Source organism: Stegodyphus dumicola, chromosome X2 (assembly GCF_044657685.1).
Source record: "Stegodyphus dumicola isolate Sdum_Otavi_A_Nest chromosome X2, ASM4465768v1".
NCBI classification, from domain to species: Eukaryota; Metazoa; Arthropoda; class Arachnida; order Araneae; family Eresidae; genus Stegodyphus; species Stegodyphus dumicola.
In genome coordinates this window covers 120,188,933-120,208,128 of record NC_140781.1, presented here as the reverse complement: position 1 = coordinate 120,208,128, position 19,196 = coordinate 120,188,933, and the positions used below count along the sequence as shown (strand labels likewise).

Genomic DNA, 19,196 nt, shown 5'->3' with positions numbered 1-19,196 from the left:
ATACAATAAAAAATTCGAGTCTTCTTGACTTACAGCTATAGACTAGCATGTATGATAAATTAACTAGTTACAACACCCTTACTCCTACACGAAGCCTCAAATATCAATTGGCTCGAACAAAGTAAACTCTCTTGAAGTTCATGCTTATCAAAATCCTCTCCAAATGTCAAGCATTCAAGTTTAGTGGAAAAGTTGCTTTAAATAAGCAGGATAGGCAGCGGCAGCCAGGTTTCTACTGAAAGTCCTGCTGATTCTGATTCTTCCTCTCAATTTAAGCTCCACAGCTTGTTACCGAATATGCATAAACTTCTAAGCTGAACCACTGCTTAAAGGAAAGTCTGGAAATAAATTTTAACTGTTAGTTAAATGAAATGTCGCAAAGTTATTTTACCCTTAGTATTATTTTTAATTTAAATATAAACGTTTTGAAATGTATGCTGTTCTATTAATTATATTACAGTTAAGATGTGTGTTGCGTTATATTTCATTGTAATGACTGAGTAAAAAGTAAACACATAATTTGTAACAAGTAATTATTTTGAAATAAGAACCGTATCTTCGATAATTTGAATCACAAAACGAGGCATCAAGGAAGGTCTCAAAATGAATTTTAACTATTAATTAAACTTAAATGTACTGTCACGAACTTATTTTAACTGTAGTATTGTTTTTAATTCAAATATTAACATTTTAAAATGTATGATGTTCTATTAATTATATTATAATTAAAATGGGTTTCATGTTCTATTTCTTTGTAACAATACAATAATACGTAAAAGTGTAACTGGTAACAAGTAAATGTTTTGAATTAAGAACCGTATCCTTGATATTTCGAAAGAAATTACGCACTTTTCTATGTAATGCTTAAAACTTTGTGCTAAAGCCAAGTAAGAAACTTAGCATATATTCTCATAACAGAATTTTTTTTTAACATGCAGTTGCGCATGTACTTTAAAGAGCTTAAATAATCTTCTGTCGAAAAAGAAATAAGAAAAATATTTCATACTAAATATGTTTTATAGACCAAGAAGAATGTTATCCAGCATAGTAATATTTCCTTACATATACATAGTTTGAGTTAAGAAGCGTTTCTATTATAAACGTACTTATTTTGCAAGCCTCTTATTACACAGCTCCGAGAAAATAATTTTGCGCCAGACTTTCTAAGCTACTCAGATTCTAAGTCCTTTCTTAATAAAGAAACTCAACGCTCGTTTTCACTAATATCCTAAGCTCAGAATTAGAATTAAACTTCGAAAGTGAAAAATGTTTCGCAGTTCAGAAGGCGGCTGGAGTGGGGATTTTAAACCTTTTACTTGGGTGCTCTATCCTGCTGCCTAGATTACAACATATTTAATTTGCTGTGTTCGATCTTTCGCTTCTGGTACACTTTAAAATCTACTATATTAGATGTAAATACTGTAATTTTACCAGCTAAGTATCAAAATACTACATTTAAACTGTTTCTGGAAGAGTCAAGTAATGTGATTCTTCACTCAAATTTGCATTTTTTACAACAGTGGGCCCAAACTCAACTTGCACGCAGGCTGAATGCACCTGACGGGTTGGAATAAGTTTTAAAAAAATAAACCTTCCTCGATTCCTTTTTGTTTTTAACAAAATGAAATTTTTCACTAGATTTCACATTTTTGTATTAAATATTTACCAAGGCATACATAAACTGTAATGATAATTTAAATTAAAATGAAATTTTTTACTTATATGTTATCTGAAATATAAAGGCTGGTATTTTTCAGAAATTTCTGTTGGCTATACTTCGTGATTCAGACGTAATCGCAGCTAAATATTAAATTTTTGGCCTGACATTTTTTAAATAATTCTACTATATTGAATTAACGACTAAATAATTTACTTTTAACTTAAAGTAAACAAATTAAGAAAACTTCCCGAGTTTGACAAAACTTGAGAATAAATAATGACAACCTGTTCCTTTTCTTTTATTTATTATTTCTATTTTCTATTCATATAGAAAAAATACGTTTCTATTTTTCTATTCCTGTAGAAAAAAATATGTTTTTACAAATTTCTTTACTTCTTACTACAACTTTTAGCTACAGTACCTCATGACGCGTTACTTTTATAAAGTTTGTAACCTTGGAGAATATTTACTAGAACTATGCTCATCATGTATTGCAGATGCTCATCGGCAATTAGGTTCTTTTCTTGAAATTATTAATTTTTCACTACGGGGAAAAATGTTCGTATATAAATGTTCTCCCAAACTAAGCAATTGTTCTAATTCCAAAAATTCGCAACTAAGATTATTTATCTTTTGATAAATATGAATAAAACTTAATCAAGTCTGTATCTTCAAATATTCGAATAAGATTTATATCAAAGTGGTAATTTATTAGCTCCATATTTTAATTTGATGCGATACCCACTTTCGTTTTTGGCAATGAAAATGATGTTAAACTTATATGGTATTTTTCCGCCTTCTTAGCATGCCTTCGTAGTGTAGTGGTCAGCACCCTCGGCGCGTATTCGAGAGGCCCGTGGTTCAAGTCAAGGCGAAGGCGTTGCTCATTTTCCACGACTGCTTCGAAATAACCTAATGCCTCTACAAAGTGACTGCAAATTATTAAGATCTTAAAAGTTTTCGTTAAAATTCTTGCCAAAAAGGTGCTAATTACTTTAAAGGATATGTATTGACGGGTCGTGTAAAATTGCTTAGTGGACCGCATGCAGCCAGAAAGCACTAATTTGAGACCATTGCTTTAGAACATAAGGTCTTATGCACTATTCTTAGCATCGCGTTTCAGAATATAAGATGTTCTGATTAGAACATCAGGTGTTCTTATGTCTTTCTCACAACTTCGTCAGATATGAGGAAAAAATTTTTAAATACATGTGATTTTCCTTTTCTGACATTGTTGAGGTCGAGTGAAAAAATACCTTTTATTTAAAAAATTCTCGAGAAATGCCGAAAATGAATTCTCATTCTTTTTTCAGTAATATTTGAGAGACATAGAAAATAAATACTTTTGGAGAAATGTAGGAGATGAAGAAAAAGTAGACGAAATTCTCTTCATACCTTTCTACTCTGTCCCCCCCCCCACCGCAAAAGAAAGTTCCTCTTTTTATTTGGAAAAAAATGTCCTAGCTGTCCTAAAACAATGTGTCAGTATTTTTCAAAACAGGCAAATAAAATTCTACTGCTGGAGATTTTGAAGGTATAAGACGATGCAGTTGGAAGCTTATTAACATTGTACCCTAATTATATTTAATCTAAACTCTGGATATCCTTCCTAGAGTAACATCCGAAATCATGTCTCATCTCTGACCTAGAATTAAATGACCCAAAATTATTACAACAAGTGTAAAAAAATTACAGCATTTATTTATATTACATTTTGATGTTAAGAAACTTCAAGTGGTTCAGCTGGTACAGGTAGAAATGGGTGGAACATCAAAATTTCTCCTTTCATCGGTCATGTAAGTCCCGGCGTACTAACTGTTTTGTTTAGCTCCAATTTTGAGGGAAAATACCCCAGAGGTTGTCAGAAGATATCCCACCTCTCCTCTTTTACCAACAACAACTCGAGACAACTTCCGGCTAGCCTTGTATTTTGAGTGCCTCCATGCCGCACAGACACTATACGCTTACAAACACCCATGCCTTCTCTAGGATCTGATCCATCGGTACGGCAGTCAGCATCACTAACCACTATACCGGCTCGGCGGCACAAGTCGCCTAACAGAAATTAAACACCCTCTTGCGGCCTAAGAATATAAAAGTAATTCAGTTACTACAAAGCAAATGCTAAACTAAAGGCTGAGTGTCTGGCTTCTATATCAGCCCATCTTCTAATGTAACTACCAGTGAAAGCTAAACTCATTAGCAGTCATCACATCACTATAGCAGCCTCCCAATCGGGACAGTGATACCTAAGGGCCCGGGCTCAAATTCCGGAGAAGGCAGGAATGTTTGTAAATGTATAGTGTCTCTGAGGCCATGGAGCACTCAAAATATGCCGCGAGCCGAAAGTCCTGTGGAGAGATTGTGGTAGGGAAGAGGGGTTGGATACTTTCGGAACCGTCCCCCTCCGGGCTGCTGTCCCTCAAAACTGGGGGCGGAACTGAGCAAAGTCGAACTATCACCTGTATGGAGCTCAGGGCTCTTGCCAACGACAAGCGCAATCTTTCACTCCTTGCTACGAAGAATTTTGTGTATTGTTCTGATGTAACTGTCAGACAAGTGACATAAGTTACAGACATACACTCATCACTATGGCGGGTAGAATCAGAATTACAGCAATTATAGTGTAAGTTACCAATACTCTATCACTTATTTCTCGCTATTTTAACTCTCCTAACTTGCATTTCAGTTGGAGTTGGCGGAAAGTAAAAATGCAGGAAAGATTTAATGTAAGAAAATAACTTGTTAATTAAAATATAGCTTATAACTTTAGAGACTTTTACCAGAAGCTTCCGAGCTACATTTCATTCGTACACTCGAGCCGTTAATTTTTCTGTGAAGCTCAATTAGCATTGGAAGATGAATATAAAACAATCTAGTAGATTAATCACAAAATGAATTCGTATTAGATGCAGCAAATAGAATTTAATCACAAAGGCGTTCAACTTGGATACCGTAATTAGAAGTCACATTATTTTATGCTTTCGTGTAATTCCTCAAAATTAAATCTGTGTGATTAGCTTCTTTCTTAATAGTTTAAATTTTATGTTTAAAAATTAACTGAATCTTCTTTTACAGAAGTACTGACAAAATCCTTGGCTTTGTAATGAAATGGTTTCGACAGTTCTGCGCAGAGTATCAACATGATTATAGTTATCGCATTTTGCTTTAGTATTGTGGTTGAAGTGCATAAATAAATTTAAGTAAACTTTTAGATGTATTTTGATGAATATATATTATTACCGAAGGAGTGTATTTGATGAGTATATTGTTAACGATCAGTACTATTTTATTCTTGATGTTTACAAAGAGAGGGATTGCGAGTAATTAAAGATTTTTGTACCCATCTTGTTGAATACGAACTTCTAAATCTTTTGTGACAAACTTAATTTGCGGTTACCTTTAATTATATTAATATATAATTAAATAGTCGCAGTTACAGATTGCAGAGAGATATATAATGCTCCATAAAGTTTTGCTCTTTTTTTTTTTTTTTTTTTTTGGACATACGAATATTTTATAGCCTATTAAAATCTTCGACTAATTCACGGAATCTTGAGTTACAATATATTTATTATAAATCCTTATAATGCTTTTTAATTGAGATCTGCTGAAGAAGTATTGCATTTGCAATATTCATGTAAAAGGGACTATCACTAAGAGCTTCTTAATTCTAGAACCTTCACGGCTCTCTGTTAGGATTAAAATGTGCTAAACAAATCTGTATAGTTTTCATATAATCAGTATTCAAACATACATATATTACAAAAAACAAGTTGTTATGTTTTCTTAGTAACTTCATTTATAGGATTATTAATTTGATTTAATCATAATGTATCAGAGCTATTTGCTGTAGTAGGGGTGTCCGTGTAGAAGCAACTATCCAACTTCTGTAAGTGTAAGATTTAAGACATAAGAATGATAGTTATTTTGACCTAGAATTTCATTTAGTTTTTTTTTTTTTTTTTTTTTTTTTTGTTTTCCCACATCGATGTTATACGACCTTTTCTGCTTTTTCTTCTCTCCTTAGTGAAGTTTGCCGTATTTGAAATAAAATGTTATTCATGTTTTTCTCGTCTATGTAAGGCAAGCTCGCAATATCAATCTCGCGTTTTACATGAAGTGAAATTTAAGCGAAATTTTTATTTATTTAATCCTCCAATGTAAAACACAAGTTGAAAATGTTTATCAGAACAGTTTCAACTCTTAGTCCAAAATGGTTTTGAAATTAGAAAATTTAACTTTTGATATCGTGCCCGTAATGCAAAAGGCCCGATTTGAGAAATGTTCGAAACGGTTTGATAATTCAAATGCGGAAATTTATGTTTCTTTATATGAAACATTTTGAGAAGAGATGTTATGTGTGTTGAATAATAAATATTTATCTGAAATTTCTTAGATACTTTATAAAATGGTATTATGAAGCAGAATAAAATGTATTTTTAAAAACGATCATTATTTTAGTTTCTTTTTGAAATTTACTGAAGGCATGTAAAGTCTTCTACATATGCTTAAAGCCCCTCGATACATACATTCATTTATACCACTCGATACATACGCTACTCTGTACATACTCGTATATACCACTTATTATATACATTCGTATAGACAAGATAATCGTTTTGGGAAAGCTGAGTTAAACTTCCTAATATTCAGGCTGTATTATTGGGAAAAATAATTTTGATAATTTTGTAGTATATTATGATATTGTAAAATTTTCATAAACATTGTATTAATAAGGGCAAAAAGAGTATTATTGCAAGCATATCAAAGGGTTATGAGAGAAAAATATCTTTATAGCTTGCATAGTTTCATGCATTAGAATGCAATCATATAACATACGAAGATATTCGCATTCTATTATTAACACTGTTTATCGTAAAATTAAAAAATAATTTATTTTCATATAGTAATTGTCCAAAGGAAAGACAAAATCAGTTTCAAAATACTAAATGTGTGCGCTGAAGTGTGTTCTTTATTTCGAACAAGAACAACATCATCCAAATAAACATCTTTCATATAGTCATTCATGAAAACCTTAAACACTTTATGTATCTGCAAAGTGAGAAAAAGACATACTTACAAATAGGATCGGAGAAAAAGAAAATAATCTCATATTGAAATAAATGTTGTAGCTAGCGTTAAGTATGTAAATATGAGATTACGTAAGCATACTTCAGCTAACTCTCACTTTACAAAAGGATGAAAAAATGCTTAAAAAATTTAAATAACCATGACTGTGAAATTTAAAAAAGAGAACTGCTATGTTTACAATAACAGACTTTGGCTTCCGATTTGGGCTGTATCGAAGCATGAAAATGAAAGCAGCAACAGAGCGAGACATTTTTATTCCTTATCGACGCATAGTGTTATAGCCTTCTAAAAATACCAATATGGTTGCTGCGAACGTCTTTCATTTTTTCTGCCGAGTTTGAGGAGTAGTTATGTTAAAGCAAATCGAAAGGAGAAACGTTCACATTGATGTTTCTGTTTATTTAAAAAAAGTGTTTAGTTGAAATTTTCAAACGGTTTCTGTCCCATTCTGTCTTTCGTTTTGCACGTTTTCCATTCTATGGCTGTGTCGGTCGGAAGAGTAACAGATTTAACTTTGAACTGCTTATCAAATTATGGTATACTTTATTATTTACGGTATAAAAGGGGAAAATATAGTCAGACTTTGTTGGTCTCGACTATTTTGCGATCCTTCGGAGTAGCATATTTTCTAAAATTCAGGCAATATACGGTTCAAGGGAAGTATACATTAGGAATGCTTCAACAATACAGTAATTAGTGTTTCGATTTGCAAACCAGATTTTTCAAGATACAGATTTTTCAAGATACGGATATTTTTTCAAGATACGGAAGCATTTTTCTGCAGGAATCAGCAGTAAAACACATAAATTCTTGAGCTTTATAAAATCACAAAACGTGTTTCAGAAGTTACTTTTTGCACATCTCGTAAATTGTCAAACACTTAAATAAGGAAGCATAATTCTGAAAGATCATTTTATTTATTTTTAAGAGATAATGAGAAATGTAAAATACGATACGAATGTTCTCATTACCGAATGCTTTCAAGATATTGTAATAAACCATAGATTGTAGTGTCCACGTTCTTCTTAATGCCCTTTTGCAATCTGGTAAGGTACTTTTACTTAAGATTTTATTTTAGATTGTTTCATCTGAAAAACATAAAAAAAGTAAAATCTCATATTTTCTAAGCGAAAGGATATTTTTTCATTTCGTATTTCAACATATTGCGTCCATCCCATAGTATAGATTCGCAGTTTCGAATTACATTACAATTAAATTTTTTGGGGTTGTTAGATCCAGTCTTTTTTTGAAAGAAACAGGATAATGTTTCATTTATTAACATAAAATATTCAAGGTGAGAGATATCACGGAAAATTGTAGCGGAAAATACTTTTACAACCAAAATAATACGATTGAAAATTAAATTGCCCCGTTCCTACAGCACTGATAAATAAGTCATCATAGAAGAATAAACCAGAACATTCAAGGGAACTAAAACGTTATTAACAAAATCGATGGCAAAAATCGTTCGTAATACGTCTATGCATTGCAATGAAAGAAGAAAACATGCCTTTAATAAATCAATTATTTCTTGAGTAAGTTTAAGAAATAATTGAGTAATTAAACTTTATAACAGTCACTGTATTATTATGTATCAGTTAATTACATTTTTCTATAGTTTTCTTTCTCGTTGGCATTTATAAATAGTTAACGTAAATTAAAACCGTTTAAAATGCAAACATTTTAATAAAAACCATGCCTAAATTTCTTATGTGTTAAGGCATTTAAGGAAATGTTTTCAAGCACACTGGGAATGCTGTTGTTGTTACTAATCTCACTTGTCTTAATCAGAACAAGAAGTCTGCGAATCATTATCCTGGATAGGAATAAAAGATTGCGTCTGTCGTTGGCCAGAGCTTTTAAATTCCATGCAGGTGGCAGTCCGACCTTGCTCAGTTCTCTACTCCAATTTTGAAAAAAATGCACCCCCGAGGACAGGTGCAAGTGTCTCTCACCCCTCCTCCTCTACCACAAACCTCTTGCGAAACTTTTCGACTCGCCGCATATTTTGAGTGCCCAATGTCGCACAGACACTATACGTTTACAAACATCCATACCTTGTCCGGGATTCTAACCCGGGCTCTTCGGTGCCGCATTCAGCGTCGCTAGCCACATTACCGATTGGGCGGCCCTGTAGAAATACTTTTCTTTATTAAAAGTATTTCTACAGGGTATTAAAAGTATCTCCAACAATTTCGATTCTTAAATGTCTTCATTTTTTATCAAAGTGATTTGTAAAAATTTTAGTTTCTTTCTTAACAGTATTGCACCTACAAACTTGGGAGGTCAGTCTTAAAATTCACGAATACTTAATTTCAAAATATTTCGAAAACCATGTGACACCTGTTTAGCCCAATTAACAGTCGCAAGTCTCCTCGCATTCCAAGGTTTCCACGCTAAAGGTTCCCACAAAACAGTATAAAATAATAGTAAATATACACCATGTCCTACAATAAGGACCTCTTAAAGTTCGGGCTCCTTAAATGAAGTTGTATCTCAAATATCCCTTCGTAAGTTTACCACTTTCTGAAGTAGAAATACGGGAATTTCAGGGATTTGCATTTTTTTTATTCAAAAATGTTTTTACATGAGTAAAAGCGAACGTTAGCGAAAGTTTGCCAACTTTTAATGTTAAGATTCATCCAAATTTCAAGTTCATTATTTGAATAATATATGTGCAATTTAAATTTACTAAAACTCCTTTTGGTCTTTGACGGTAACTGATATACTAAACTTAAACTAATATATCATTAATTAATTTATAATAACGATTTTAACTTAATTATCTGAGCGAAACTATTAGTTTATTTAACACACATTTTGTTAATTTAAAGAAACATTTTAAAATGATTACTATAAACTAAATCACATTTATTAGGTGTATCATCAAAGTAAATAACAGCAATGTTTCATCTAGTTGAATTCCTTAAGCATTGGCTTCAGAGGTATTGCTTTCAATTTCCAAGAAAATACTTAAACTTAAGGTTTTACTTTTTAACATTTTTCTGCATAGATTCGTGAGAATTCTGCCAATTGTTTAGCGAGCATTCTAAACAAATATCTAAAAACCTTGCTTGTTGCATTTCTAGTAACAGAATTAATAATTTTCCATCATCACCTTTTATAATTTTTGCAGGCCTTTTCCCAGCTTCACAAACATTAAACAATTAGAATGTGTTTAGAAGATCGGTAAACAGCTCCACTTCAGATGGCCACTCTGTTTTTCGTCATATCTAATAAATTTGTTTTAAAAAAGTCGAGAATATACAGATCTTTAACATTTTTAAAGACATATTTTAAATTTTCTATTGAATAATTGAATGTTTTAGGATTTATTGCTGTGTCAGTGTTTTTTATGAATAATTAAATTCCTTTTCCACTAATAAAGCATAAACTACGGAATCGCGAATAACGACTCACCATTTTTCTTCTGAGAAGCAATATTACTCAGTTGCTTCTAAGATTCTGACAAAGCTATGGAATCATTACTCTGCATTTTTTCATTTACTTCATCAGTAGAGAAGAAGAGGATAAACATCTCTTAAGCATTCTGCAGCTTTGCTAAAAGTATCTTAACTGCTTTCAGAACTTCCTGTATTCTTCAATTGAAACTTCCATTTGCTGAGGAAACAGATCTTACAATTTGTCGATTTCCGTTTCCTTGTCATTCGACATCTGTAGCACAAATAGTTATAAAAAGGTTTGTATCCCACATTTTATTTTCTAAAGGATTGTGAGTGCAATGCAATGGTTGAACATTTTATGGGATTTGAAGTCAAAGAATGAGAGAAAAGCTGTGATCTGAAAATTATACTGATGTTCTTCTTTAATTCTAGAATCTCTCTTTTTGCGGTGTGAACGTGGCTGAATGAGGTTAAAATACATTGTTTCCTTTATCTTTTGTGCGTCCAGGTCAGGCTATAGTTATTTTTTTAAATACTTTTGAAAACAATTCTGGTGAGAGATCGTAAATTTCGATGATTAGAATTAGCTACTTCTTATAATTACACAGCTCGCGATTAAAGTGCTCTTTTGAAAATTTTAACTGCTCTTATTATCTGTCATTTGCTGTTCTAAGTTCAAAAGAGGCATTAAGAATTGTGAAATATTTAAACATTTTTTCGCATAGTTGAACATAACATTTTGCTTGCTCCAATTATAATTCACTATTTGAATTAATCATAAAGACATAACAAATTAATTTAGACATAAACAAAACATTACAAACTAAATGCTAATTTTGTATAAATTATAAATTTTTAAGCTCTTTAGTGACTCGTAAAAGCCAATAAGGAAAGGTAGGCATCCAAATCTGCTAGCCATTATGCACATCTCTAGTAAATTTATTAAAGTTCGAATCAGTGCTCATGCATATAAAATACAATGGGGAAGAAAAGACAATTTGTTGAGTATCGTACGTGATTCCTGGCCACCGAGCTTTTTATATTATTTTCCCGTATTCAATACGTGAGCAGGATAGTATAGCAAAATATACGGCTCGAGGAAACAACTAAAACAGAGGCCTTTACGAAAATCCCTTCAACGTGGCAGCAAAACTCACTTCACGTCCGAATCTTGCTAATATTAAAAACGAAATCTTCCAGATTGAAATGAATCTATAAAATATTTTCTGATGACATTGCTAAAAACGCATTATTGCTTTTACACACCTCTGTAAAAATTGTTATCCCCTTTCCAGCCAAACTGAAAGAACGCATTTTCGTCTGACCAATCACTATAAAATGAATGCTAAATACAACGTTTGAGCTAGTCATAAAGTATGCTTAAATGGCAGCTCGGATTGCCTAAACGGAAATCATTAGTAAGTTTTTGGTAGTAATAAAGTCTCTAAATAGGTGGCCAGTTATATATCCTCCAAAAGTTTAAATAGCTTTTTTGTTATATTTGGAAGTGAATTTAACTATAATTTTTTTCAATTCACATTTAAATATTTCCCTAGAAAATATTAATGCCATAAATGGAAAAGAAGATATTAAGATGTTGGGAATATTAATTTGCCTACACATTATCTGAATACTGCACCGCGAAATACAGGGACTTATACCGCGAAATAAGGGACGTAGAAGAAAACACGAAAATGTAGCTTTGCTAACAAAAGATAAAAGCAGTGCAATGTCTTTGACTGAGCAATTTTCTTATGCAAGCAATTGCACTGTAATATTTTATGTAAATTTGCATGCGATTTCCTGCTCATATAAAGCATTTTCTGTTGACATATATTACATAGTATTCTATACTGAAGTCATAATGTTTTCGCTATTTAACTCACAAATCTATGTAAATACAAAACCTAATCAAAACCGGCTAAAATAAATTTCAGTAAGTTTTCATGATGCGAACAGATTAATTTTATTTACAAATCAGCAATCTTAATAAACTGTAAATGTTATATAATTTTTTTAAAAAATAGAAATTTAAATTTTTGTACGCCTGTGTTACTTGAATTTCAATTTTAATTATGTCCCCGTAAGAATATAATTCCTTTTCCTTCTGTAAACCTTTTCTGGAATGATTGGAAAGTAAATTCATTTGCTTTGCATTTACACGGCTTTTACGCTGTGTTGTGAGAAATGAAGAAAATATATATATACCGCACATGAGTTTGAAAATTTCTCAGTGGCAAATATCTTTCTCTTTTACCTATAAATGCACAATTGACAAGTAGAAATAATCTTTTACTTTGCAAAATAAGGTTAACGTTTTCAATATGTATAATGCGAGAGTTTATACCCTACTTCTGACATGATTCCATACGCCTCTAAATTACAAATTAGAAGTATCAAATACATTTGCTATAAAAACAACATTAACTTACATTTTACTTGAATCACACTTAAGGATAATTTTCGCGACATGATTTTAAACATATAGGCAAAAATGTGTGATGTGGAAAATTAATTCCTAAGTATAATTGTAATTTAAAATCCGAAACTTTTGGGGGAAGGCTAATAGTTATCAGTATCTATCTATTGATTTTCATCCTGCTGTCCTCTAGATAAGATCTGACTTTGGTAACAGGCTTTTAAAATTATAATGATTTGTATATTCTTTATAACTGAGATACTTAAATTTGCAGGTTTGAAAACACTTTCTTAACAGAAGTTTTGCAAAGAAAAAATTTTCGTTGAAATAAAAATAAATAATAAGGGTTTTTAAGTTAAATAATTTACGTTATGCAGAACGAATGCTAAAAACGGAGCAATAGTAGTTTAAAAATACCAATATATACTGGAATGTAAGCAGAACATATAATATTCTTCATTACAAAAGTATAGTTTGAGAAGTTTATTGCTATCTAAACTGCTCACGCATAGTCATGTGTAAATTATTTATACGACGCACTACACTACAGAAGTAATTATTTTTAAAAAAATACAGAAATGTGTTTTATATAAAATCTTGATAAACCATTGGAGCTAATGCTCATATATATATATATATATATAACGTAGTGAGAGGAAACAAATTATTCGCAGTTCTAGAACATTATGCTTTCCTGAAAAGGAAATAGCAGACAAATGAATCACCTCCTGCAACAAAGTTCAAGCAAAAGAGACTATAGTTAGAGGCGGTTAGAAATACCTGAGCAGAGTTCAAGAGATTCTTGGGCACAGATATTTAATTAGTGAAATGAAAAGAGATAGTGGGAGCATTAAAAACATTTACTGGTCTACCATTACAATGCGATATTTATAATATAAGAAGATGAATGATGAACTTATTCCCCAATTCTTTTCTACTACCATTTTCTTTAAGTACTTATAAAGAACTAATGCCATTTCTCAATATTGAAATAAAAGTTTCCTTGTGAATCTTAAAATTTTTTCGCTAGTTATATATGGAGCCCATAATGTTCAAAATTCTGCAAATGTTAGAATTTTACAATTCCTGAAGTTGATTGTTTCAGGTCTAAGCATTTACCTTATTGACTTCGCTGTGTTACATATAAAATACCGAATAAAAATCATAATTAATTTTTCTATATTTCCAATAAATCAAAGATATATAGTAACCAAAAAACAGTTATCGATTTTAATTTAGAATTTTTTCTGAACACCAAACTCTTACGAAGTCGTAAGCTGAAATCCTCTCTCTTCTGTATAATTTACTGTAATTAAAATTTTCTATTAGAAGAAGGGTTACTCTTGCAGTTGAACACAATCAATGTACATCACAAGAAACTACTATGCTTCCTTCGAGTTAATGGTTTGAGATGTATATAAAAAATAGTAAAAAATGAAACGAAAATGTTAGCCAAGATGCTTAAGGAAAACTTAAGTATCCTACGCCTATGTTTGTGATTTCTTGAAATTCCTTTGCTCCTTCATGAAACGGTGAATTACTTTTAAGCTCTTCTTCTTAATACCCGTCATTTCTCGATGAGTGGCAAGCGTTAAAAGGAACTCGCGTGCAGAGGGATGGCTTTCCTGTCCGGTCGAGTCCTGTCGGGGGGAAATGCGTGTTCTGAGGTGTGGTGCATGTGATATTCCATCATATTTAAGTTTACGCATTTATCACGTTCTAGTTGGGCAAGTACGTATGGTGTTATTCTTGTCGGATATTTATGCGTTCATAAAGTGGATTAACTCATTATAAAATAAATATAATAAATATAATATAATACGTTCATAAAGTGGATAACATCATAATTATACAGCACATTAGGATAATTATATTTCATAACTCGTTTATTTTTTTTTAAATTCTAATATGCATGTATAGCCATATACTAATACATCAAAAACATAATTAGTTATACGTAATTTTTTTCTAATTGAAATCTGCTTTCGCTGCTAAGAAAGATTTTTAAAATATAAAAATGATCAGAGAAATTTCACTTGCAATTTTCATAGTTTAAGTACTATAAGCAGTTTTATATTAAATCATAGTTCTCTGGACAAACACGCAATTAAATATATATCGCCTTTTTTGCAATATAAAGGATTTTGCATTTTTTAACTGAAATAATGCGTAACACTGTATTTCTAGAAATATGATGCAGTCAGATTAAAAGAAGTAAACAAACAAGGAGTACATAAAAATGAATGAGAAAAATTTTAGAAACACGAGCAATAACTAACGAGCAAGATTTTTCTTGAAATGTATTTTTTTACCAAGAAAAAAGAATTTCATATTTTTCAAGTTTGCCAAAATTATTTGTGTAATATAATATATCATATAATTTGCTAAGTCTAACATACATATTTGAAAAAAAATTCCAGAAAATATTTTTCAGTTCCTTAATTTAAGCAAGGCGATTAACGTTATAAATTCGTAATGTTAGTACTTTGATCCAAAGTAGAATTATCGTTTATTAATCTTTCTATTATCGGCACTATGTAATCATTTAAATGATACATAACAATATTTAGAATAGAGCATGGGTTTACTAATGCGAATAAATAACTAGTGATGAATATTTTGAATGGAATAAAAAAAAGATTTCATGCATTTATATTTACGCATATTCTAACATAAAGGTAAGTGTAGATTAAAATTAAACTGATCATTGCAGACGCTTTAAAATTTAAATAAGTTTAATTCACAATACATCGTAAATCCTATAATTATGTAAAATTAATGCTATTGTTTACATCTATAATTTCGCAAATTATACAATTATTCCGATAAATTTGAAGTTGTATATATAGTATGCCGTCTTCATTATTTCTGCTTTTTTACTTTTGTATGTACTCCATGAAATATCAACATGAGCTGTTAAAATATTTTTAAAATCATATCTAAAGTATTAAATACTACATTTTTTACATTCCTATACTAAAATATACACTTATACATATACAAAATATTACAATCCCAAATTAAACTATGTCATGCAGTTTGCAAGCATCTTGAGCAGTGCGCAGCTTGAGAAATTGGAGTATCTGTAGCAACCAGAAGCATGCACACGTTTTAGCGTGAAGCACACCTGTATGAATAAACAATGACGTAGCATGTGTTGTGACAACATGCACTCGATTCAGAATACAGCTGATGTTTCTATAGATGCAGAAGAAGCAAATAAATAAACAAAAAATTAAACAAAATGCACACTTACTGTTCAGCCACTATTTGTAGTTCATTTACGGAAACTGTAGGGCAACTCGGCTGAAAAAGCGATAGTAGAGACAGTAGAGCCAGCAAAAAAGCCCTTAGGGGCAGGTGACTTGACGCAGGTAGGAGGTCAGGTGGTCCTATTTTGCGTGGTCTCCTACACGGAGCTGGTTCCATGGTTCTTTTTCGGTCACATGGGTGCCTGTCCTTTTGGACAAAGTAGCGAGAGAGCTCAGCTAAGAGCTACCCTGACAAAAACCATTCTGGAGGTAAGGTCTTCGTTTCCTAGATACGCAGAGGATCGCGCTCTACCACTATTGGCGCTTTCTCATCACGTGGCCCAATATCGATTCTAGACACGGCGTGGCGGTTCCCATTGGCTCACCCGTATTCGTATCGGCCGCGACAGACAAGGTGACGTCAATATACTGACGTCATCGCAGGATCACCATCTGTCCGTAAGAGGTTTCATCGCTAAACACAGGTAGAAAAATCCAGGCATATTACGTAATCAACTTACCTGCCTCAAGCCGATGAAAAACTTCAACTTGAAAATTAGGAATGTTATTATGGAAGAATTTCTTTATTAAAAAATATATAATTCTTGCAGATATGAAGACTTCCTTAATATGCAATCATTTAAGACTTTTACGCATAATAATTCAAATTCTTTATAACTTTTATGAGGAAAAAGATTTTTACACGTTTCTCAAACAGCATATTATCTGCAACTGGGAGTTAAACGAGAGACAAAATTCTTTAAACGTATTTAATAACTGTATATCTAAATCTTCTTCTGAACACTCTTTATATATGAACATGAGAAATAATAATAAAAGAATTTAAAAGATTATTCAGTCTGTTCCTGCTTGCGCGCAATCTTCTTCCATCTGGTAATATTGTTCCGACTTAAAGATAAAACTGCCCAAAACATTTAAATCATTCAGAAAAAAGCTTTTTTTAGAAATTTAATATTTAATTAACAGACAAACAAGTAATTCTTAAAACATTCTTTCACATATGTTTGCATATTTAATTATAGCATAAAATGTGCATGTAATATGACTAATCCATGGTATTTTTTGTCATACGCTTAAACGCTTGATCATTAATAATTACACAGTTGTGCAAAATTCAAAGCTAATTACGAAGCCAGAACTTACCACTAAGTGAACAACTGAATTTTCAGTACAAATGTGTTCATGGGCAAATTTCGTGTACCGGAGAACAATAAATATGCGAATGCATTACTTACAGAGCAAAATATAAAATAAAGGAAGAAAAATAACAAATTTAAGGAAAAGGTTTGTAGTTGGGAATTGAATTCTCTTTCTATTCTTCCTACTAATCGCCTGGTTCAAGATTATTTCTTGATCCAGGTAAGTGTGAGAAATAAAGCTCGATCTTAATGCTAGCCCCCAAAATTAATCTGACACTCAGTTTGGGATCAACTAATAATGACTCTGGAACGCCAATGGCTATGCAGTTGCACATGCGCCATAGAGTTATTACAAGCGTCTTTCAGTTACAAAAGGTTACTTTCAGCCAGCCAAACACCATTGAATATTTCAATGGCACAGCTTTAGAAATCTCTTGGTAAAAATATCACCTGAAGCAAAATCTGAAGAAAAACTAGTTGGTATGTTTACAAAATGTTTGGGATAGTATTTCTCAAGGAAGAGGTCTGCATGATTTCTCTGATATTCGATAAAAAAAAGAAAGTGCAAAAGTTTCTGTTTCAGCTAGTATCTACAGCATACGGTCTCTTTCCTGCTTACGTCTTTGGTTAGACAATGATGTATAATAACTATTGTGTACTTGAAGAAACAAGCTATTCATATCATTTCTAAGCCGTTCGTTGGCATGATTGTAGAAGATTCAGCTGCCAGGTCTGTAATATCAGAGAATAAGAGGATCTTTATAAATGCACAGCTTTTTTAGGTGGGGTGAAATATTACTGTCTTATCGAAGATCTCTCGAGAGTCTGATGCTAGGAAAAGAAGTTGGAAGAACCTCGGATCCATCCTCTGGAATATTCTCCTTCAACTCTGAGCCTGAAATGAGCAAATAAATACTGTCACTAATCTTCATGACCTAAGCCAACGACAGTCGCAGCCTTTGTGCTGTAGAACATTATAAAATACATCGACGTGATTTTATGTTACATTCGGACAACTGAGGTAAGTCACAACATATTGATTAATGTACCTAATTCTCATTTGCCCATCAGTACTTTTTATTCCCACTTAATGTCCATAATAACAAATTATAAGCTGAGTTTATTTTCAAAATCGTATTCTGTAAAGAAATGAAGAATCTCTACTGTGATGTTGCAATGCAAATGTTCCATAAAGAATAGAGGCATCTCTACCCTGTGATTTTGCCATGCAAACGTTAGCGCATATTATTCCATCACGCGAAGGTTCCGCGTTCGTCACCCGGTAAAGTCATGAAAGAAATGAACTGTATTATTCAAGATTTCTTTTTCTTAATCTCCTCGGGACCTCTAGTAACTTGAATTTCTAACATATGATCTTAATTCCAAATATTTCAAAAATCTCTTTACCGTGAAATGTATTTTCTCATTGATTTAAAATTCACTGACCAGTACTAAGAAAATTATATTTTATGCTTCAAGACACTAAATTAATTTATATTTTATATTTAATTTTAAAACGCTATATTAATTTAGAACCCATGTAATGAATTTCATAAAACAGGGAAGAGTTCAATTAAAGGAAAGCCCTAAAGCTTTCCTTTAATTGAAAAATGAAACAGACGAAATGCGAAATATTTCTGAAAATATACCACATATTAAAGTAATACAAGTTACAGAATAATAAAAGTACTGCGCACAGGTAGATAAACCATACTTTGTTTTAATGTTGTTGTACACTCATAAGGAAAACTGCATAAATATGCATTGTTGCATAAACGTCTCGCCAGCTTAAAACGCCTGTAAAGTCGTTTACTCTGCAGCAATGGTAGCATAACAGTGAAACAACCTTAACCTATTCGATTCTGACGGAGGAATAAAGAAGAGTGGAAGACGATATAAGGTTTTTCTACTTTCTTGCGGCGTCCCTTCATTGTAATTCTAAAGTAGATGCAGCTAGCAATCGGAAGGTCCGACGTTTGTATCCAGCAAGAGTACTACTCATTTTCTTGTTTCCTGATTCGAGTAATGACACTACATACTGTTGAAAGACCTAGCCGCGAAACGTCTTTAAAGTATTTCTACTTGGAAAACACTCTTCTACATGTTTCATCAAACAAACAAAATATAGATGTTATCCATTGAAAAAAATCACCATTAATATCTATTTTGAAATTTCTACAATTTTTGAAACTTGGTGTAATCGACTTT

General features: G+C 31.9%; 1 protein-coding gene across 4 annotated transcripts in view; it reads right to left on the bottom strand.

Annotated features, from left to right (window-relative positions):
- The window catches only part of stj (voltage-dependent calcium channel subunit straightjacket), a 617,416-nt gene extending 601,278 nt beyond the window's left edge, over window positions 1–16,138 (bottom strand). For 3 of the 4 annotated variants that reach the window (XM_085809252.1, XM_085809253.1, XM_085809255.1), the window contains exon 1: window positions 15,834–16,137. In XM_085809252.1, coding sequence (XP_085665378.1) covers window positions 15,834–16,006 — 173 coding nt within the window. In that variant the 5' untranslated portion in view covers window positions 16,007–16,137. Of the gene's footprint in view, window positions 1–15,833 lie in introns of all 4 variants that reach the window. The other variant, XM_085809254.1, reaches the window with a different exon arrangement.
- Between the last annotated feature and the right edge of the window lie 3,058 nt (window positions 16,139–19,196).